Source organism: Hypanus sabinus, chromosome 3 (assembly GCF_030144855.1).
Source record: "Hypanus sabinus isolate sHypSab1 chromosome 3, sHypSab1.hap1, whole genome shotgun sequence".
NCBI classification, from domain to species: domain Eukaryota; kingdom Metazoa; phylum Chordata; class Chondrichthyes; order Myliobatiformes; family Dasyatidae; genus Hypanus; species Hypanus sabinus.
Window position 1 is genome coordinate 37,821,162 of NC_082708.1, and position 19,852 is coordinate 37,841,013.

At 37.3% G+C, this 19,852-nt stretch overlaps 1 protein-coding gene across 3 annotated transcripts in view; it reads right to left on the reverse strand.

Moving 5' to 3' along the window:
- LOC132391211 (protein furry homolog) overlaps positions 1-19,852 on the reverse strand; it is a 260,162-nt gene that overhangs the window by 46,448 nt on the left and 193,862 nt on the right. For all 3 annotated transcript variants that reach the window (XM_059964113.1, XM_059964112.1, XM_059964114.1), the window contains exons 40-50: positions 18,179-18,377; positions 16,785-16,906; positions 14,182-14,369; positions 12,789-12,883; positions 8,809-9,413; positions 8,099-8,196; positions 7,842-8,012; positions 6,454-6,594; positions 5,132-5,311; positions 3,042-3,203; positions 2,801-2,875 (exon numbers count right to left, since the gene is read on the reverse strand). In XM_059964113.1, the coding sequence (XP_059820096.1) occupies positions 2,801-2,875; positions 3,042-3,203; positions 5,132-5,311; positions 6,454-6,594; positions 7,842-8,012; positions 8,099-8,196; positions 8,809-9,413; positions 12,789-12,883; positions 14,182-14,369; positions 16,785-16,906; positions 18,179-18,377 (2,036 nt within the window). The remainder of the gene's footprint in view (positions 1-2,800; positions 2,876-3,041; positions 3,204-5,131; positions 5,312-6,453; positions 6,595-7,841; positions 8,013-8,098; positions 8,197-8,808; positions 9,414-12,788; positions 12,884-14,181; positions 14,370-16,784; positions 16,907-18,178; positions 18,378-19,852) is intronic.

A 19,852-nucleotide genomic window follows, 5' to 3' on the forward strand; every position in this document is an offset into this window, starting at 1 on the left:
AAAGTTGCTACATACATTCTGTAAATAGAAGAAATTTTGCTCATGCTGGAAATGTAGAACAGCACACACACACAGGCAGCATCTATGGAAATGAATGAACAGTTGATGCTTCGAGAGGAGATCTTTCATCAGGACTGGAAAGAAAGAAGGAAGAAGCCAGAATAAGAAGGTAGGGGTAGGGGAAGGAGTACATTCGAAAGTAATAGGTGGGTGGGGAGGAATGAAGTAAGAAGCTGGGAGTTGATAGGTAGAAAAGGGCTGGAGAAGAGGAATCTGACAAGAAGAAAGTTGACCATGGAGAAAAGGGGAGGAAGAGGGGCACCATGGGGAGGTGAAAGACAGGTGAAAAGAAGAGAACAGGAAAAAAGGGAACCATCACGTACATGCTATTAGTTTGGAGGCCCCCCGACAAAATATGCAATGTTGCTCCTCCAACCTGTGAGTGGCCTCATCGTGACAGTCAAGTATATCCCAACTTTTATATTCAGTATTAAATATGTTGGAAAGTACAGAATATACCTTTCATAATACCCTATCTTCCTGTGTTGCTACTTTCAAGGAACTATAGATTTGAACACCAAGGCCACTCTGTTCATCAATGTTCATTAGCGTCTTACTATTTACTGTAATTGCCTTACCCTTACCTAACATTCCAAAATGAATTACCTCAGACTTGTTAGGATTAAATTCCATCTGCCTATGTACCAATCCAAATTTCCATTCTGCTCTAGCCTTTGACCATCTTCCTCACTATCTATAATACCAATTTTTGTGCTTACGCAAATTTGTTAATCCATCTCCTACATTCGCATCCAAGTCCTTAACATTTATCACAAACAAAAAGATCCCAGTACCAATCTATGCTGTATATAACTGGCTTCAAATCAGAAAAGCATCTTTCCAACACCACTATTTCCTGTCACCAAGCTAATTTGGATCCAAAATTGCATTTCACAAACACCCGGAAGTGCTTTGAGTTCTGCAAAGCATGTTTAAACCATAGTCCAAGCAATTGCCCAAGCAACACATAAAGCAAACATAGTAGCTCAAAAATTTCTTCTTACCATTTCACAAGGAAACACTGCTGCGTAACTGGCATCCATGAATAAAGGAGTGGAGGGGCAAAGGATGAGGCAATGAAGAGATGGTGTTGTTGAGGATGAAAGTAGAAGAAATGGGCAAGAATATTTTTAAGAAGGAAGTCTTAAGGAAAGAAAGAAACTAGCAACTGTTCTTGGATCAGCAAGGCATTTTGTGAATGTGAACATAGTTCAAACTATGTTACATTCATCATAAAACAGCATTGGATGTTATAAATTCTTTAAAACAGTCTTTAAAATGATCAGGAATATTAAGTTAGTAAACTTGTTTCCTCAAAAGTTCCAGCAAGCAGGGATCAATTTTGACCATTGATGTTGCTCATGTGGAGTATATGCAATCTCTGTATGTTTTCATTTTCTCTTTATCTCAAATGTGTGAGGCTTGATAGGCTAATTGGCCGTTGTACATTAGACCTAACGTAGCGGTGGTAAAATCTGACAGAGTTATTGGTAATGTGAGTAGAATAGTTTACAAGATAATAGGGGAATAGATTTACCCTGTAAACTGACATGAACATGGAAAGCTGTTGCAAAGCCTTCCTAGAAGGTAGGACTCCATCCCCAGTCTTGACTCCTGTCAATCCTGAGGGTTAAACTACCTGACCCTTACCTACTGCTTGGCCATTCTGCATTTAGTGATGTTTCTGGGGCTGAAGATGGGAGTCTCAGGATCTAATATTTTGGGATCATGGTATGACAAATGGGACAGGGAATTGTGGGTTAACATATCATGAATATGGTGCCTGGATCGCAGAGAATGGCAGGGTTGTGGTGAATAGGAGACAGATTGTGGGATTGGCGGTAGGGAAATAGAGTCTATGGAAGCCTTCCCAGCACAATTCTGTACAGGTAGACTGTAATGCTCTGGGAGTGGCTAAACAAAACCATTCAAATTGGGCCAGGTTTGCAAAGAAACAGTAGTTCCAAGTGCCCAGTCAAGTTTCCCTGCAAGTAGTTGCTTTTGTGGCATTCCAGACAATGTTGATGTCCAAATGTCTAATGTAATTGTTTTTCTCATTATGTGAATAAATTCCAATGAAAAATTTGAATGTTGTGGATGAAGTTCCAAATTTTATTTCAGATTCCTTATTTATCATACTTGCTAATGGACAGAATCCTCAGAATATGTTCAATCCAATAACATGCAAAGTTTTTTTTCTAGATGTCACCCCTATAATTTTCATCATGTGTCTTTGGCTTGTGCCCTCAGCAGGTTATTTGTACTGAAGATGAGCTTATAGCACCAGTAAGGCCTGCTTCTAAATGATTTAAATGAGATCTTCCTGGACAGGGCTCTGTCGTAATGCAAAGATGTCTTAGGCTACTTATCTTTAGAGTAGAATTACCTAGCTCTCAATTGGACCTGCAACCCCATTTGTTTCTACTTAGTCTTAAATTGATTACTGTTTTTCCCCTAGCTCAAAATACTTAACCAACTTCTCTTTGCACATAGATCTCCCAACCTGCTCTGACTGTAATCCTCCTTACTCCCTACCCAAAGGTCAGCAGACTCATACTTAACTGACTATGATCACCACAGAACACTCCAATTTAGAGTTCCATGCAAATGTGCAATTAGACAAAATATTCAGCAATGTACTAGAGTGCTAGCCTAGATTTTTCAGGTAATCTTCTACCTTAGATTGCAACCAATTGATCCACAGCTAAGAATTACTCACATAGAAAAGTGATCAACTTACAGAAGGATTTTTGGTCAAGCCTACTTCCTGACCACACAAAGTAAGGACATTCACCAACTTTTCTCGTGTTCTTTTCTGTAAAAGAGATCACACATTTATAGAGATGACTATATTGAAGCAAAATAAAAGTTTCACTTTTTTCCATGTTCATTTATATCAGCAGTACATATCAGGTAACATTTAATCTCAAATTTCAACACAAGTTGGAGGTGACAAAGCAAATTAAGAATTTCAACCATACCTGTGAGAATTGAGGTCTCTTCCAGCTCACAGGAACTAAAACATTGGAATTAGAGCTTGATGAGGTGGATGAAGTGCTTCTGGTGACAGCTATTGCCCGTGGTTTTCCATCTCTCCCTGATGGACCATGCAAATCATCATAATTTCTTCCAATCACAGGAGTCTCCAGAATAAACAAGAAAAAACATATTTAATTCTTGTGACAAATTGCTGTTAACACATTAATTTATTATTTTCATTGAGAGGTGAGCAGCTCCAAGATCACGAAGGCAGAGGGTGGTAGTAGATGGAGTGTATTCAGCCTGGAGGTCGTGACTAGTGGTGTTCCACAGGGATCTGTTCTGGGACCTTTGCAGTGATTTTTTATAAATGACTTGGATGAGGAGGCAGAAGGGTGGGTTAATAAGTCTGCAGATGACACAAAGGTTGTTAGTGTTGTGGTATAGTGTAAAAGGTTGTAGGTTACACAAGATACAGACAGGATGTAGATTTGGGCAGAGAAGAGGCAGATAGAGTTCAATCTAGAAAAGTGTGAAGTGATACACTTTGAAAATGAAGGCAGAGTAGAAGGTTAATGGCAGGATTTTTAGCAGTATGGCGGAACAGAGGGATCTGAGCTCCAAGTCCATAAATCCCTCAAAGTTGCTGCACAAACTGATAGGGTGGTTAAGAAGGTGCATGTTGTGCTGCCCTTCATTGATTGGAGGATTGAATTCAAAAAGCCATGAGGTAATGTTGCATCTCTATAAAACCCTGGTTAGACCACACTTATTGTGTTCACTTCTGGCCATCTCATTATTTATTGAGATACAACATGGAATAAACCCTTCCACCCTTTGAGCCATGCCACCCAGTAGTCTCTGACTTAATCCTAGCCAAATCATGGGACAATATGCAATGACAAATTGACCTACCAATCGGTCCGTCCTTAGATAGTGGAAACAGGAGCACCCAGAGGAAACCCACGCGGTCACGGGGAGAATGTACAAATTCCTTACAGGTAGGAGCAGGAATTGAATGTGGGTCCCCAGTACTGTAAAGCATTGTGGTAACCACTACTCTACCGTGCTGCCCCAAGCTTACAGGAAGAATGTGAAAGTTGAGAGAGGGTACAGAGACTTACCAAAATTCTGCTTGGATTAGACAGAATGTCTTATGATGAAAGGCTGAGCAACTTAGAGCTTTTCTCTTTGGAGCCAAGGTGGATGAGAGCCGACTTGATAGAAATGTATAAGATTAAAAAAAGGTATAGCTCAAATGGAAAGCCAGCACCTCTTTCCCAGAGCAGCAATGACCAATAATGGAGGAAAGTTTAGGGGAGATGTCAAGGTATTTTTTGTTGAAACACCAAGAGTGGTGGATGCCAGTAACACACTGCCAGGGGTGATATTAGAGACTGATGCCGTAGGGACATTTAAGAGAGATAGACACAGGGATGGAAGGAAAAAAATGGAGCGTTATAGGCTGTGTAAGAGGGAAGGATTAGATTGATAATAGAGCAGGTTTATATCGCATCATTGATAAAATACAACATTGTGGGCCAAAGGCCACATACTATGCTACACTGTTCTACGTCTATAATACAAAGGAAAAGAGACTATGGTGTACGTGTCCAAGAATTTGTGAAAGCAAGAGCACAGCTAAATAAAATTGTGAACAAGGAATATGAGATATTTGCCTTCATTAGACAATGCACAGAATATTAAATCACAGAGGTTATGGCACAACTATATTAAACATTAGTTCAATTACAGTACCTGGTAACCACACTGTAGGAAGAATGCAATTGGAATGGAGAGTAGCAGAGAAAATTCATTAACATATTTGCTGGGATGGAGTACTTCAACATAAAGAGAGACTAGAAAAGCAGAGCTTATTTTCTTTGGAGGAGTGGAAGCTGAAGGTGGATCTTTTTGGGGTATGCAAATTATGTGGGGCATAAATAGGGTAGATACAGAGGATCATAACAGTGGTGTCTGCAGCCAATGAAGTCCCGGCTTAGTACTTCAGTAGAGTAAGGCAATATCACAGAGAATTAACTGGATTTGTACTAATTGGATTTGGAAATGAAGACTGGGGAACAGAACATACCTCAGAGATATCAAAGCGAAATTCTAGTGTCTTTCCTGGCAACTCGTGCGAAGCATTTTTCCATATTCGATGCATATCCACTTGAGAAGGGTCACCATATTGATATGATGGTAAGACCAGACTGGCAGATCGACAGACTACTAGTTTAAGGATGTTTAAGGCCTCCTTCCAGTGAGCACTCTGTAAAAATTATGTTAAGACAAATTATTTTCAAATATTTGTGATAGATGAATATGTCTGAAATCCACACTATTAAATATCAATTGCTTGTCCATACTCTGTTCTAATGTAGTGCAGAATGGGTTTTCTTTTTTATTTTACCTTCTTTGTGCCCCAGTGGGAATGGAGACCTAATTTCATCGTAAGCAGACAAGACCTTTAATAGGTTGGAAAGGACATGTGCTGTTTTTTGATTCATAATTTAACTTTATTTGTATTTTTATAGGCACCATGGTCAGCCAATAAGTTCTAATGTGACAACAATGCACATGGTATCAACTGCCATGTTGATGAGGTAATTAATACAGCGATTTCAAGTCAATAGAATTGCAGCATAAACAGATTACAATGTCAATCAGCATGCAAATCTTATATGATGCCAAACTTTTGGGGTACAATATTTTATCTAAAGCCACCTTTTATTAGTAGCATGTAGGTAACCCTTCCACAAATAAAGTCCTCATGTTATGCATGTTCTTAATAAAGACAAACTCAATATGGGCTTCTATTAGACTTCAACCTTGTGCGCGAAAACCAGGTCACCATCGTAGCTTGAGGTCTGGGTGAACCCCTCGGATTGCCTACTGGGAACTGAAGTTTTTTTTTATTACACGCACATAATAACACAGTATAAATACAGTACATGAAAGCAGGCTTTTTCCTCTGAAGTTGGAGTGATTAGAACTAGAAGTCATAAGTCAAGGATGAATTGTGAAATATTTAAGGGGAACTTGAGGGGAAATTTCTTTTCTCAGAGGGTGGTGCAGGTGTAGAACAAGCTGTCAACTGATGTAGTGGTTGTGGGTTTTAGTGCAACATTTAAGAGAAGTTTGAATATGGATGGGAGGGTTATGGTCCAGATGTGGGTTGATGGGACTAGACAAAATAACAGTGTGGCATAGACTAGATGGGCCAAAAGGCATGTTTTTGTGCTGTAGTACTCTATGACTATGTTAGTCCCAATAAATATTTCCACTCTACAGAATATTTATAATATTGATAACACTGATGACATTGCTGATATTGTTCTCCTGTCTCTTGACATCCAACTTCATGAAGGCCAAGACAAAAAAAACAAAATTAATTATTGATTAATATTTTACCTGAATAAATTTTTCAATGATCTTCAGGACCTCAATATTCAGTTGCTTGACAGGTATGGCAGCTAAGTCTACATGGCTCAGAAGACAGTGGATGATTTGCAATAATGATTGTTGCATATTGGGAAGACCTTTATCCAAAAGCTGTTAGGTCAAAAGTGCATTTATTAGCTCACTTAAAAGTTGATTTCACCTTTTGTAGATCCATTACAGTGATGATGTTAATTTAATTAATTTTGAATAATCTCAAATTGGCAATAATAACATAAAACAGAGAAGCAGAGATACGCTTTGTCCCCTTGTACCTGCTCTCACATTCAATAAGATCATGGCTGATCTTTTACCTCAGTGCTATTTTCCTATTCCTCAATTCCATTCATATTAAAAATCTATGCTTGAACATACTCAGTGATTGAACTTTCACAATTCTTTTGGAGAGAGAATTGCAATGACTCACTATATTCTGGGTAAAGATTTCTTTTAATCTTTGCACTGAACTGCAAATGCCTTAACTTAAATGTTCAATCACAGATTTCAATGCTGCCCAGCCTTTACTCCTGCGCATATGTGAAGCCCAGCAAATTTTAGTAAGATTCCCTCTCACTCTTCTAAGTTCATATATAAATGCATTAAACCATTTTGTTTGCATATTTCCCTTTGCAAAATTGATTATTCATTTGAGTGAAATTTGGACCATGGATTTAAAAGTTTGTGTCCTTCAAACTTAACATTCTCTAAATTCATCAGTTGGGCAAACCATGATTTTAGGCAAAAAGATATTGCTCCAAAAATAAATGAATTAATTATTTTAATATAAACATACAAACAAATGTGAATAGGTATAATGTTTATATGTATTCATGAGCTTAGAAAAATAAAAGGTGATCTTAAAATACAGAAAATTCTCTTTCAGTTTGATGAAGTACATGCATGAATAAAGTTTCAATTGACTTAATCTCAAAATTTTTTGGGCACGGGGAATGATAATAACTTGCTACATTTGATATGTTCCTTGAGGTGGATGAAACTACATCATAGTATGCTTTTGTAAATTTCTCTCCTCATTATACCAAATTCAAATTGCAGCAATGATGCACGGTTCATATTGTTAATTCCTCGAAGTATAGGTAGTGCAATTCTTTGTACAGTTAAACCCAAGCTTCAAACCTGATGAAACTTGGGAGTCAATAAATTAATATAAAATCCATTTCAGTTTGGATTTAGATCAGCACTCGGACTTAATTATTATTAAAATAAGCACACAAAAATACAAAGAAATATCCAGTAGATACTAAAGCTCACAACACAAAACAGGTCAATAAATGTCTGTGGATTCAATCAGATATCTAAAGAATATAAAACAGTATATGAAGAAAACTTATTGCATATACCTCAGCGAGATAGGTAACCAAATTCAAAGTGATTTCTGTAAATGATTCATGAAGGTAACGGCAAACAACATTAACCCATGTAGCACAGTCTCGTGTATAGCTGTGGGTCTTGTACAAAGTCATCACATGCGCTAGGTTTGAAAGCTTAGGATTCTTTTCCTCAATACAAACCTAATGGAGAATAGAATAAAAGTATTTAATGTTTACATTGTAAATTGAAATGATTTTTAAGGGAATCTGCCTGCTAAAGCACAAACCTGGGCTATTCGATCTGCAGCATCTTTGCAGAACTGAGTTGGGTTATCAAAGTGCTGAATCAAATGTGGAAGAAGGCATAGAACATTCAATGGGAATCCTGAAGTAGGTAAATAAAAATAATCAATTACTTCTCCTTTTCAGTTAATTTCTAAAACTATTCATGACATGTTTCTAATATTAATCAAATCTTATATGGGAAAGATAAGCATTGAAAACTTTGATTCTTGATATTTATTAAAATATTCAACCATCTATAACTGTCCCGCTGTCTTAAGTTATTTAAGCAACAAATTACTAATCAATATTGGTTGAAAACTATGCAATTTAGAAAGACAGAAAGCTTCCTTATTTCTAGCTTGTAGCAAACCAGAACGATATTATCACGGATTATATTTTGTTCTAAATACAAAAGAAGAAAAATTTTCCTGCAGATCAATGGCTTGTTCATTGATCCAAGAAGGAAATTTTAAAGTTTTTGTATGAAGAATAAGAAGAGAATTCACTCTTAGATAGTAGAGCTAAAAGAAACTACATAGCGATATTAGCATACTTCTTTCTTTGAAATTCATTCCATTGATGTAATGGCTAAGTGCTTATTATATAGTCTTGAGCTTTCATTCAGATAATTAGTAAAAATAAAAATAGTCAACAACTAAAGATCATTTCAACATGAACAGTAGTATTTCATTGAGTTAACTTATGCATTTACCTACGGCTTGCGTTAAATCTACCAATGAAATCCGAGAAACAGGAGTTAGTTCGCTAAAGAGCTGTAGAGTTAGGTCTGTAGTAGATAGAGAAGTAAATCCTTTCAGCAATAACTGCTGCAACCCAGAGAAGTTAGTCCATTTTAGTTGCCCTTGTAGTTTTTCAAGTTTTTCTCTTGTTTCTGTCTTGTCCAAAGGAAGATGAATCAGAAGTTTGATTAACAATCGCTGTGCCATTTGGTATTCAAATTCAAAATCTGATTCCATCAACGCTACAGAAGACCAGAATATTGTGGCCAAAAGATTCATAGGATTATTAATATTGGTAGGGTCAATAATGTTGTCTTTAAGAGAGGATGAGCTGCGTGTTTTCAACATGACTTGCTGTCCATTTGCCTGGATTCTGTCCAATGTAGCACTTCGTGGTGGATCAGAGGATCTGTCCGAAACACCAAATTTCTTTGGCACAGAAAAGCTTCTCTGATGCCTGCTGCGTTCAGCAGTAATTCCACCACTACCCAATATGCCTGATGTCAGATTTAGTTGTCCAGTGCTCTTCCGGCTTGATGCCAGTTTAGAATTCATCATGTAATCAGGAGAGGATGATCTATATAAAAAAAAACAAAACAAAAAATGAATAAAACATGATTCATGGAGATTCACTCCTAAGTGCACTGAGAAATTTACAGGAAATTCCTTCTGGGTACAAAGCCATCTTGATCACATAAAACTGCCTAGAACCTTTAGGACATGCTAATCGATGCACTGAATGGGCACATCAATGGGTAATCAATGACCATTGGCTATAGTCACAGACACTATTGAGCAAGTTTCAGCTGTGATTATCTGCTGAATGGTACTTTATGGGAGACTGGATTGGGATTATAAGTGATAATAAGACTGATTGTATATACTGAGGCTGAGGTGGTAGTGGAGGTGGAATGGGAGAGGAGGATGAGGGGAAATTGGATAATTCCCCAGTTCAAAGGAAAAATTGAGTTGTAGACAAACATGTCAGAAGTTGGGATTGGAAATTGACAATGTTAAGGACAGAGGGTGATATTAAAATTCAGAATTGGGGACCATTCTTCAGAGTCAGGGATAAATCTTAACACTGAAATGACAATATCAAGGTGTGGGGGTGAGGGAGTAACAGAATAATGGAGCATATTGGGAACCCAAAATAATTAACAGAATTCTCCTGAATAAAAAAGTCATCTGATTTATCATTGCTATTGAGAAGACCCTTCCCCAAAATGTTCCACAATATAGTAGGTAATGAGGTAATCCTCCTAAATAGCACACAATTCAACTTGTATCCTTCTAATTTCCTACTGCTTGCCACAAACTCTCTTTATCTATAGCATCTGTGTTGTCACTGTAGCAACAGTGATATAAAACATTCATTGTATAACAGTACAAGACATCACTATTTGTCCATCATGCATACAGAGTTCACATTCCAAATATGCTCTGGGTACAAGATCCAGATTTTTATTTTTACAAGTTTTATTTCACAACTCTGTAAAAACCAGGGGGATTGTACAGTATTTCTAGGCTACTGGATTGTCTTACTAGTAACAGCGACAGAAACAAAAAGGACAAGAACTAAAACTTAAAAGAAGAGGGATAAGAGAGGATTATGGAAAATACTTGGACAGAACTGATGGTTTGATTGAATTCAATATAATATTTCATCACACACCAGCAAATGACTGCATGTCAAAGAATTTTTATGTTAAATATAATTAGAAAGAAAAATGTCATTACTAGATTTATTGGTCTCCCTATTGAAGCAAATCCCTAGTGACAATAAAGAATACCTTGTGATATTAATTTCCTTTCCTTACTTTTTCTTGTCTATTTTTTTCCCTCTTATTCTGAGGGCAAGAACTCAATCTGGGGAAGACGTTCATAGATAATGGATGCTCTCCAATGTCTGCATTAAGTGGCTATTATTCATCTGTGGAAGCAAATTTCTGTGCAGTACAAATCTATGATTCTATGACTAAGGATTAAAATTTCACTCTGAATGTTCCTAATAATTCATCACTTTAATGAATTTTTAATGATTGAGATGATAAAATTATTTTTGACACATCTACATTGGGGGGGAAATGCCATTATACACTCAGTGGCTACTAAGTACTTCCTGTACCTAAAAAAGCAGTCACTGAGCATATATTCATGGTCTTCTGCTATTGCAGTCCATCCACTTCAAGGTTTCATATGCCGTGCTTTCACAAAATGCTCTTCTGCATACCATTGTTGTAACGTGTGGTTATTTCAGTCTCTGTCAGTTTGAATCAGTCTGGCCATTCTCCTTTGACTTCTCTCACTAACAAGGCATTTTCACCCATAGAACTACCCTTCAATGGATGTGTTTTGTTTCTTTTACCATTCTCTGTAATCTCTAGAGACTGTCATGTGTGTAACTCCCAGAAATCAGCAGTTTCTGAAATACTCAAAATACTTGTACCGTCCCAACCATTCAACAGATGACGCCATTGCCATCACCCTCCACCTGGCCCTAACCCACCTGGACAAAAAAGACACATACGTTCGGATGCTGTTCATAGACTTCAGTTCAGCATTCAACACCATCATCCCTCAGAAACTGACTGGAAAGCTGAGCCTATTGGGCCTGAACACCTCCCTCTGCAACTGGATCCTAGATTTCCTGACTGGGAGACCTCAGTCAGTCCGGATCGGAAGCAGCATCTCCAACACCATCACATTGAGCATGAGGGTCCCCAGGGCTGTGTGCTCAGTCCACTGCTGTTCACTCTGCCGACCCACTACTGTGCTGCAACACACAGCTTGAACCATATCATCAAGTTCGCCGATGACACGACCGTGGTGGATCTCATCAGCAAGTCAGCTTACAGAGAGGAGATGCAGTGGCTAACGGACTGGTGCAGAGACAACAACCTGTCTCTGAATGTGACCAAAAGAAAAGAGATGGTTGTTGATCTCAGGAGGGCATGGAGTGACCACTCTCCGCTGAACATCGACGGCTCCTCAGTAGAAATTGTTAAGAGCACCAAATTTCTTGGTGTTCACCTGGCGGAGAATCTCATCTGGTCCCTCAACACCAGCTCCATAGCAAAGAAAGGCCAGCAGCATTTCTATTTTCTGTGAAGGCTGAGGAAAATCCACTTTCTCTTCCAGTAAATTCCAGACATCAACTACTCTCTACGTATCATACTTTCCACTGAAATTTCCTATAAAACTCTTCCCTCTCACCTATGCCCTCGTGTCTTGGATGGCAAAGAAATCTTCAGATATCTACCCTACTTCTGACTCCCATACCTTTATATATTTCTATCAGATCAGCTCAATGCCTCCTGTGCTCAAGAGTACACCAGACTAGTCTATCCAATATCTTCAATGCAGGCAACATCCTGGTGAATCACCTCAGAAATCCTTCCAGTATGATCACAGTTTTCCTATAAAGTAATATGCACACCAATACTCCAACTGTAGTCTAATCAATGTTTTAGAAAGTTGCAACATCATCTGCTACCTTGTATATTCTGTATCCCAATTTATGAAGGCAAGTATGCAATATACCTTCTTCACCAACCTGTTGATCTGTATTGCCAATCTCAAGGGACAATAGACCTGGATCTCTAGTTCTTTATGTACTATTGAAACCACTATCCTCGTTTAAATGGCTACTTAATTTTTAAGAGATTACACTTACCCAATTTTGCCATTTCTTTAATTGGCAATTCTGGTAAGAACTATTTCCTATTTCTTATCCTAATCATTTTGGTATGTCCTCTATAAGAGCAAGGGATCATGTTTGCTTGTATCAAAGCCATTCTATTACTTGTGCAAGTAGCCCTCTATTGTCAGTGTTAGGTCAAAAACACAGATCATAAAGTAAAATGCTGGTGATGTACATTAGGAATAAAATACTTTCTTGAAATATCAAATATAAAACACATAACATTCTGGTAGAGGTAAAACTTCTTACCGCGATAAAACAGCTAACAGATCACTGTTCTTCAAGCAATCTGCTAGATTGTCAATTCCTGACTCCAGAGTAAGAAGTGCTTCCATTACATAGCCCTAACATAATAAAAAATTGGAAGGTTCAGTTCTGTAAACAGTTTTTTAAAACTATTCAACAGATTTTATTCAACTTTTATCTAATAATGATACCCAAATACATTTGAGAACTATTTCACTGAGAAATACCTGCTAAGTAATCATAGAAATCAAGAATTTGAAATTCTTTTCATAGGTATAATTATTTTCAAACTGGGGGAATAGCACCCCCAGGTGACGTGTTTTCAGCTACTTTAAGCCCCTTGACCTTTTTGGAGAAACACGGTTCAACTCAGAGTTTCTAAGTCACAGAGTGAGAGATACTGATGCACTCATAAGGGACTAGCTGACCTCAGATTACAAGGGAAAGCTACAGAATTGCCCACTGATAAATTAAGCCCATATTGTTTAAAGGTTTGGTTAAAAATAATGTTTTAAACTCACTTTTCTACTTAAATACTTTTGGAATCTTGGAATCTAGGTGATAATTAAAATATTTATTATGTTTAGCAAATTTTAGATACAATACCAATTAATATACGTAATCATATTATTATGCATGAATATTACAAATTCTTGAAAGTGTAATAAGTATTCTAGTTTGCTAAGTGAGATTTCATCATAATCATTGAATTTGTGAATAACGGTAATAATAATGTGTCAGACTGAAAATACTGGGGAGCTATTCAGTATTCTATTTGTAATACTTAAGCTTGAACAATTCCTCTTGTGAATATCAATAGAGCTGTAAACCATTTTTCTTGCTCATATTTCTTACTCCTTCAGTTCTGCTGACAGTGAGCTCATGAGAACTTTCGGAAAGAGGATTAAATTAAATAATAAAGTCAATCATTGCCAGTTACAACACCAACTTCTGGCACTACAATTTTCGTCTTGATAACTGTGATTGATGCAGATGAAATAGAGTAAGCTCCTTGATTATCAAAGCTGTTTTCACCACCTTGTCTTATGGTTTTGTCCCAAACTAAATAATTACTTCCTGCAGAAATATGAGAATGCTGAACAAATGAAATGCACTGTAAGAAATGAAGGACAATAACATTAAGGTAACTTAGTGAAGTATCGTACAAACCCTGTGTGCAGAAGGCATTCAAACTACAAGTCATTTTCTTTATTTTAACTTATGAAGAAAAAAAGAAACAAGTTGAGGTCAACTAACTGCACTGACCAGATGTAATACCTTAATCCTTTTTGTTTTACATGATCCCATTCCACAATGGATGGGGATTGCAATCATTCAACATTTTTATTTGTCATACAGTAGCCTGATATGGTTGGGTCAGACATGAAGGGCATACCTGAACTTCATCACCATGTTCTCCTATTACTTCTACTAATCTTGAAAGTAGGTCAGATAAGGCATGCGCAGACAGAGGTTGCTTCAAAGCTCTGAATATTTGGAATGAGCGACCTGCATAATGCCTGGACGAGCTAGAAAGTGCTGTCTGTAAAGCCACTTCACTCAATCGCTGTTCCATACAGCAGCCTAGAAAAATGGGGAGATCATGTATTTTAATTATCTACAACTTTAGTACAAAAGGGATACCAACAGCATTAAAATATTTTACATCATGTTAAGTAATAATAAGCTCATATGATGATGAGGAGATGTACATCAGTGAGATAGATCATCGCAACAACAATCTCGCATTCAGTGACAAAGGAACTGATTGTGGACTTCAGGAGAAGACGCAACAGTCCTCATCAAGGGGTCAGCAATGGAAAGAGTGAGCAGCTTTAACCTCCTGAGTGTAAAAACCATAGGTAATCTATCCTGGGCCCAACATATTGATGCAAACATGAAGGATAAGTGCCAGTGGTGGTACTTCATTAGGAATTTGAGGAAATTTGATACATCACCAAAGACTTTAGCAAATTTCTGCAGATATACTGTGGAGAGTCCCGTTGACTGAGGAGTGTGGTAGAACAAAGGGATTTGGGAATGCAGGTTCATAATTTATTGAAAGTCGTGTCACAGATAGATAGGGTCATAAAGAAAACTTTTGTCACACTGGCCTTCATAAATCAAAGTACAGAGTACAAGAGATGGGATGTTACGCTGAAGTTGTATAAGGCATTGTTGAGGCCTCATTTGGAACATGTTGTGCAAGTTTGGTCATCTACAGGAAAAGTGTAAATCAGGTTGAAAAGGTACAGAGAAAAGTTACAAGGATGTTGCTGGGACTGGAGGACCTGAATTATTGAATAGCTTAGGACTTTATTCCTTGGAAAGTAGAAGACTGAGGGGAGATTTAATAGAGGTATACAAAACAATGTGGGATATATAGGGTAAATGCAAGCAGACTTTTTCCACTGAGGTTGGGTGGGACAACAACTGGAGGTGATTTTTTAAGGGTGAAAAGAGAAATGTTTAAGGGAAACATGAGGGGGAACTTCATCACTCAGAGGGACATGAGAGTGCGGAATCAGCTGTCAGATTGTTGTGCATGCAAGCTCGATTTCAATGTTTAAGAGAAGTCTGGATCAGTACATAGATGGGAGGGGTATAGTCCGGTGAAGGTCGATGGGACTAGGCTGTTTAAATGGTTCAGCAGAGATTAGATAGGCTGAAGAACCTGTGTCTGTGCTATACTTTTTATTACTCTATTATGAAATGTGGAGCTATTGGATATTCCCAGTTTATAGAGATAGAAAAGAGAATAGTGAGAGAAAAATGGAACCAATATTATAGATGAAGGACGTCCAGCAAAATTGGCCAGTTCTGATTCAATAAACCAATTTTTCTCTCTTTCCTATTTCTATGAAGGTCTTTGACTTGAGACATTAATTCTCCTTCTCTTTCCACAGATGCTGCTTGACCTGTTGAGTGTTTGAAGATTTTTAAAAATTATTCATTCCAATGTAACACTTATATTTAAAGCATTATGTTAAGAGAACATTAGCATCACCAAGCAGTTACATGTGAAGTTTGCTCCTTCAGGGAAATCTTCAGGAAATGGACTCATGAGCAGGTCTGATTTCAAATTTAAGGTATTTCACATAACCCAATACAGATTTGGTAACTTGGCATTCTATATATCAGATTAGTAGAATGACCGCAGTGAAAAGAGCTAATATTCAAGTGCTTGATCAAGTGGACCGAATCTTTAGACTTTACTTTTATATGATCAGATGAAAATCTCTGCTGTGTATCCTGGCCAGCACTTTGAGATTGCAGCCAATTTCTCTGGCTTAAGCCCTCTGTTGATAAGAGTTCAGCAGCAGAAAGGACACCAAGTGCAAGGCATTGGATTTCTGTTGAAGGGTTTCTCATCTGGAACATTGACTCTAGTTCTTTTCCACAACTGTGACCTTATCTGCTGAGAATTTTCGGTTTTTGCTTTTGATTTCCAGGATCTGCATTTTTTTTAAAATTTCCACTTTAATGCCATTTAGTAGTTAGGTTACTTAATTTAATTTGTCTGTTACAATTCAGTTAATTAAAATTGAAAAAGTTAGCAGGAAGTAGCACTGCAATGCTGAAGAACATTTTGCTAACGTTTAGATTTTAAAAAATCAGCACACTGAGTCTATGTTGGTTTTTAGAGCAATCCTATTCCACCACTGATCGCCATGTCGTTCAGTCCCTTCTTTCTCCTGCTTCCCAGCTACTCAAAGGGGGAATTTCCTGTGGTCAGTTAACCTATCTGGATGTGAGAGGATACAGACAGCAACTGGAAGAAACCTATGTGATCCCAGGATGAATATGCATATTCCTCACAGATAGCTGGAGATCAGAAATTACCCTTGGCTGTTGAAGCTGTAAAGCATTAACACCAACTACTGCCCCACTGTGCTACCCCTAACTATCAGATAATTGTGAAAAACAAGAAAATGAACAAAACTATTTTGCTTAGTATTGCTGTAACTGTAGTAATCTTGAAATAGTAAAGTAAGATACCTGATTTTACATCTTTGAATACAGACACAACGTGACGTAGGAAGTTTGTTAGTTCTTCGGCACTTTTAGAATTGTAGTTCTTTGGTGTAATATCTTCATGGCACCAAAGAGGTCCAAATGTCCTTTACAAAACAATTTTATTCAGCAAATCATTCAATTAAAATTCACATGATTTTGGCTTATAATTCGTGTTCAGAATCCTGTAATCACTTCAACTAAAAGTATGTAAAAATTAAACTATTGTAGTCTTTGATGTGATAATATGCAGAAAAGAGTGGAAGGATATTTTCACTGCTAAAATAATGAACAGTTTATGTACAATTAATACTTTCTACCTTTTAAAATATAGAGAGGTTTTGATTTCCAGTAACGTGATGGCATACTCAGATGCAGCAGCAACTCTGGATACAATCAAAGGTGTTTCTGTTCATCTTGTATCTCTTCTTTATGATTGTAAGTTCCTTGACAAGATGGAGCTGGACTTACTGAATACCATTGTTGTGTTGTTGCCTGGACTTCTTGTGGACCATTGTACCTTAAAGGTGTGTGGTGCGAATGATTGACTTGGGATGTTTTTATTGTAATACCAATATCCTGTTGGACACTGGTAACAGAGAACACTGCAAATCCGGTTCACTGGTGAGACTGAAGGTGGGGAAGCTGCATTGCCCCAGTTGTGGCAAACACTAGGCCAAGGCTGTGGAGATGCCTGTGACAGCTGCCCAGTGGAGGAAACACTGAGGTTTTCCTGCCCTCTGGTGTTTGCTCAGTGTTAGAGCAAGCTGAACCAAGACAACTTACCATCAACCTTGTCATGCCACACAGAGACTTGGGCAACATTACATTTTTTTCTCTTTGAGCCTGTATGTTTTCTTCCTGAAATTATAACCATATGTGCTATGTGCTGTTGGTAATGTGTTTTGCAACCTGGCCCCTGAGGAACGCTGATTTGTTTTGCTATATTCACGTTTGGTTGATTGATAATTAAGCCTGAATTTGATGGCTAGTCAATTTCAAGCAGCTGTCCAATGGTTCTGTGGCACACTTAGTGTATGTTGTAGGCTACGCTGTATTAGTAGGGCTGGGAGAAGTTGGTGTAAAATAAGTATCCGAGGCCATAATAAAAGCTGCTAAAAAATAAAACTTACTTGAGAGACTGTTCTACATTGGGAACATCAGGAAATAAAGTATTGAGTGTATGTGGTGGATAGTCATGCAGTGATAGAATTATGCTGTATTTCAATTCTGCATAGCAAATACTATACATGATTTATTATGTCTTGACTTCTAATGTCACCAATGATAAAGATGCTTAAACTTTGTGAATTTCACTAACACCTCCTAACAGAAATCACAAATGAGTGAAGGATATTATTGGTTTTATGCTTAGTTACCTGGTTGCTAAAAACTCAATTAACTTATGAGCTTTCTCATCTACTTCAGGTGTAGTTCCAATTTCTTCCATCTCCTGTGAAATTTGTGGTAGGTTTCCACTGCTACCTCCCAGACTGATACTGGAAGAGGTGGAACTTGAGCTCAATCCTGAATCTGGAATTGGAGAGGACTGATACTCTCTCAAGAAATTATAACCACCTGGTACAAGGAAAGATAATTATCATTGCAAAAATAACTGCACAAATTACATTGGATTGTAACATATATATGGGTTAATAATACTTTCAATTTATATATGGGTCTGCCAAGTCAGTATTTATTGTCTACCTCGATTACTCTTTGGAAAGTACTGTTGAGCTGCCTTCTTCTTATGTAGGTTATTCTAGGCACAGCTTTAGATTGTGTTGGTTGTTAACACAAACACATATTTCACTGTACACTTCTTTTGTGCACGTGATAAACAAACACATCTGAATCTGAAACTCCACAGTGCTTCTGGTCGAAGTGCTCCCAGCAAAGGGGAAGGAATTATAGGATTTAGATCCAAAGACAATGAAAGAATTGTGATAAACTTCCAAGGCAGGATGGTGTGCATCATGGGAGGGGCCTATATAGATGGTAGCTTTCACATAAATCTGGAGCTCTTGTCTTTCTAGGTGATAAATGATGCAAGTTTGGAAAGGGTTTTTGGAGAAGTCTGGTTGTATAACTGAAGTATTTTTAGCTGCCACTAGGATGGCAAAAGGGTACCAATTTAGTAGACTACTTTTCCTGAAAGCTGTCAAACACTTTGGATTGGCACCTATCAGAAAAAGAATGCAGAGAATTGCACCACACACTGACCTGTGTGTTTTAAACAGACTTTAGGGTTCAGTATACAATCACTTAGCATGGGATACTCAGTCTCTGAGTTTGTGTGGCTAGTCCAGTTGAGTTTCTGATAAACAGTGAACTCCTCACCCACATTATGTTTTCAAATATCTATTACTCTATGAAAAAGTATCTGTACAATGTATGGTATTAAAGTATTGCATGTTATTTACATGTTTCAATATCTTATACACTGCATTGTAACATATATATGGGTTAATTTCAAAATTTCAATTTACATATGGGTCTGCCAAGCCAGCATTTATTGTCTACCTCGATTACTCTTTGTAAAGTATTGTTCAGTACTTTCTATCATATAATAATGGGACTTTAGAACCAAGGAGTACTATCATATAATAAGTGGTAAGGATGCTGATCAAGTAACATGGAAACCTGGACTACTAATCTAGAGAGTACGTTCAAATTCCTCTATCCAATGATATAAGTCATAACAACTACATTTATATTTTGTTTTGATTATTTCATGTCATGCATATGTTACTGCATAGAGGTGCAATTATTACCCATTTCTAGTTGTGGGTGTGTTTCAGTGTATTTTTTTACTGCAATCAGCATCTGCATCCCTTTTATTAAGTTACAAGTTTTCAACATGGAATCTGAATTTACATTCTGTAGATTAAAAGTCCAGGTCTCTGAATGACTACAGTAGTAATATAACCGCTTTCCCATTGTAAAATAGATACATCATACAATAATTTCTACCCTAAAGTTTGAATTTTCATTTTATAGAATTAAATTCACCATAACTATCAAATATTATTTATTAAATAAAGTTCTGAAAT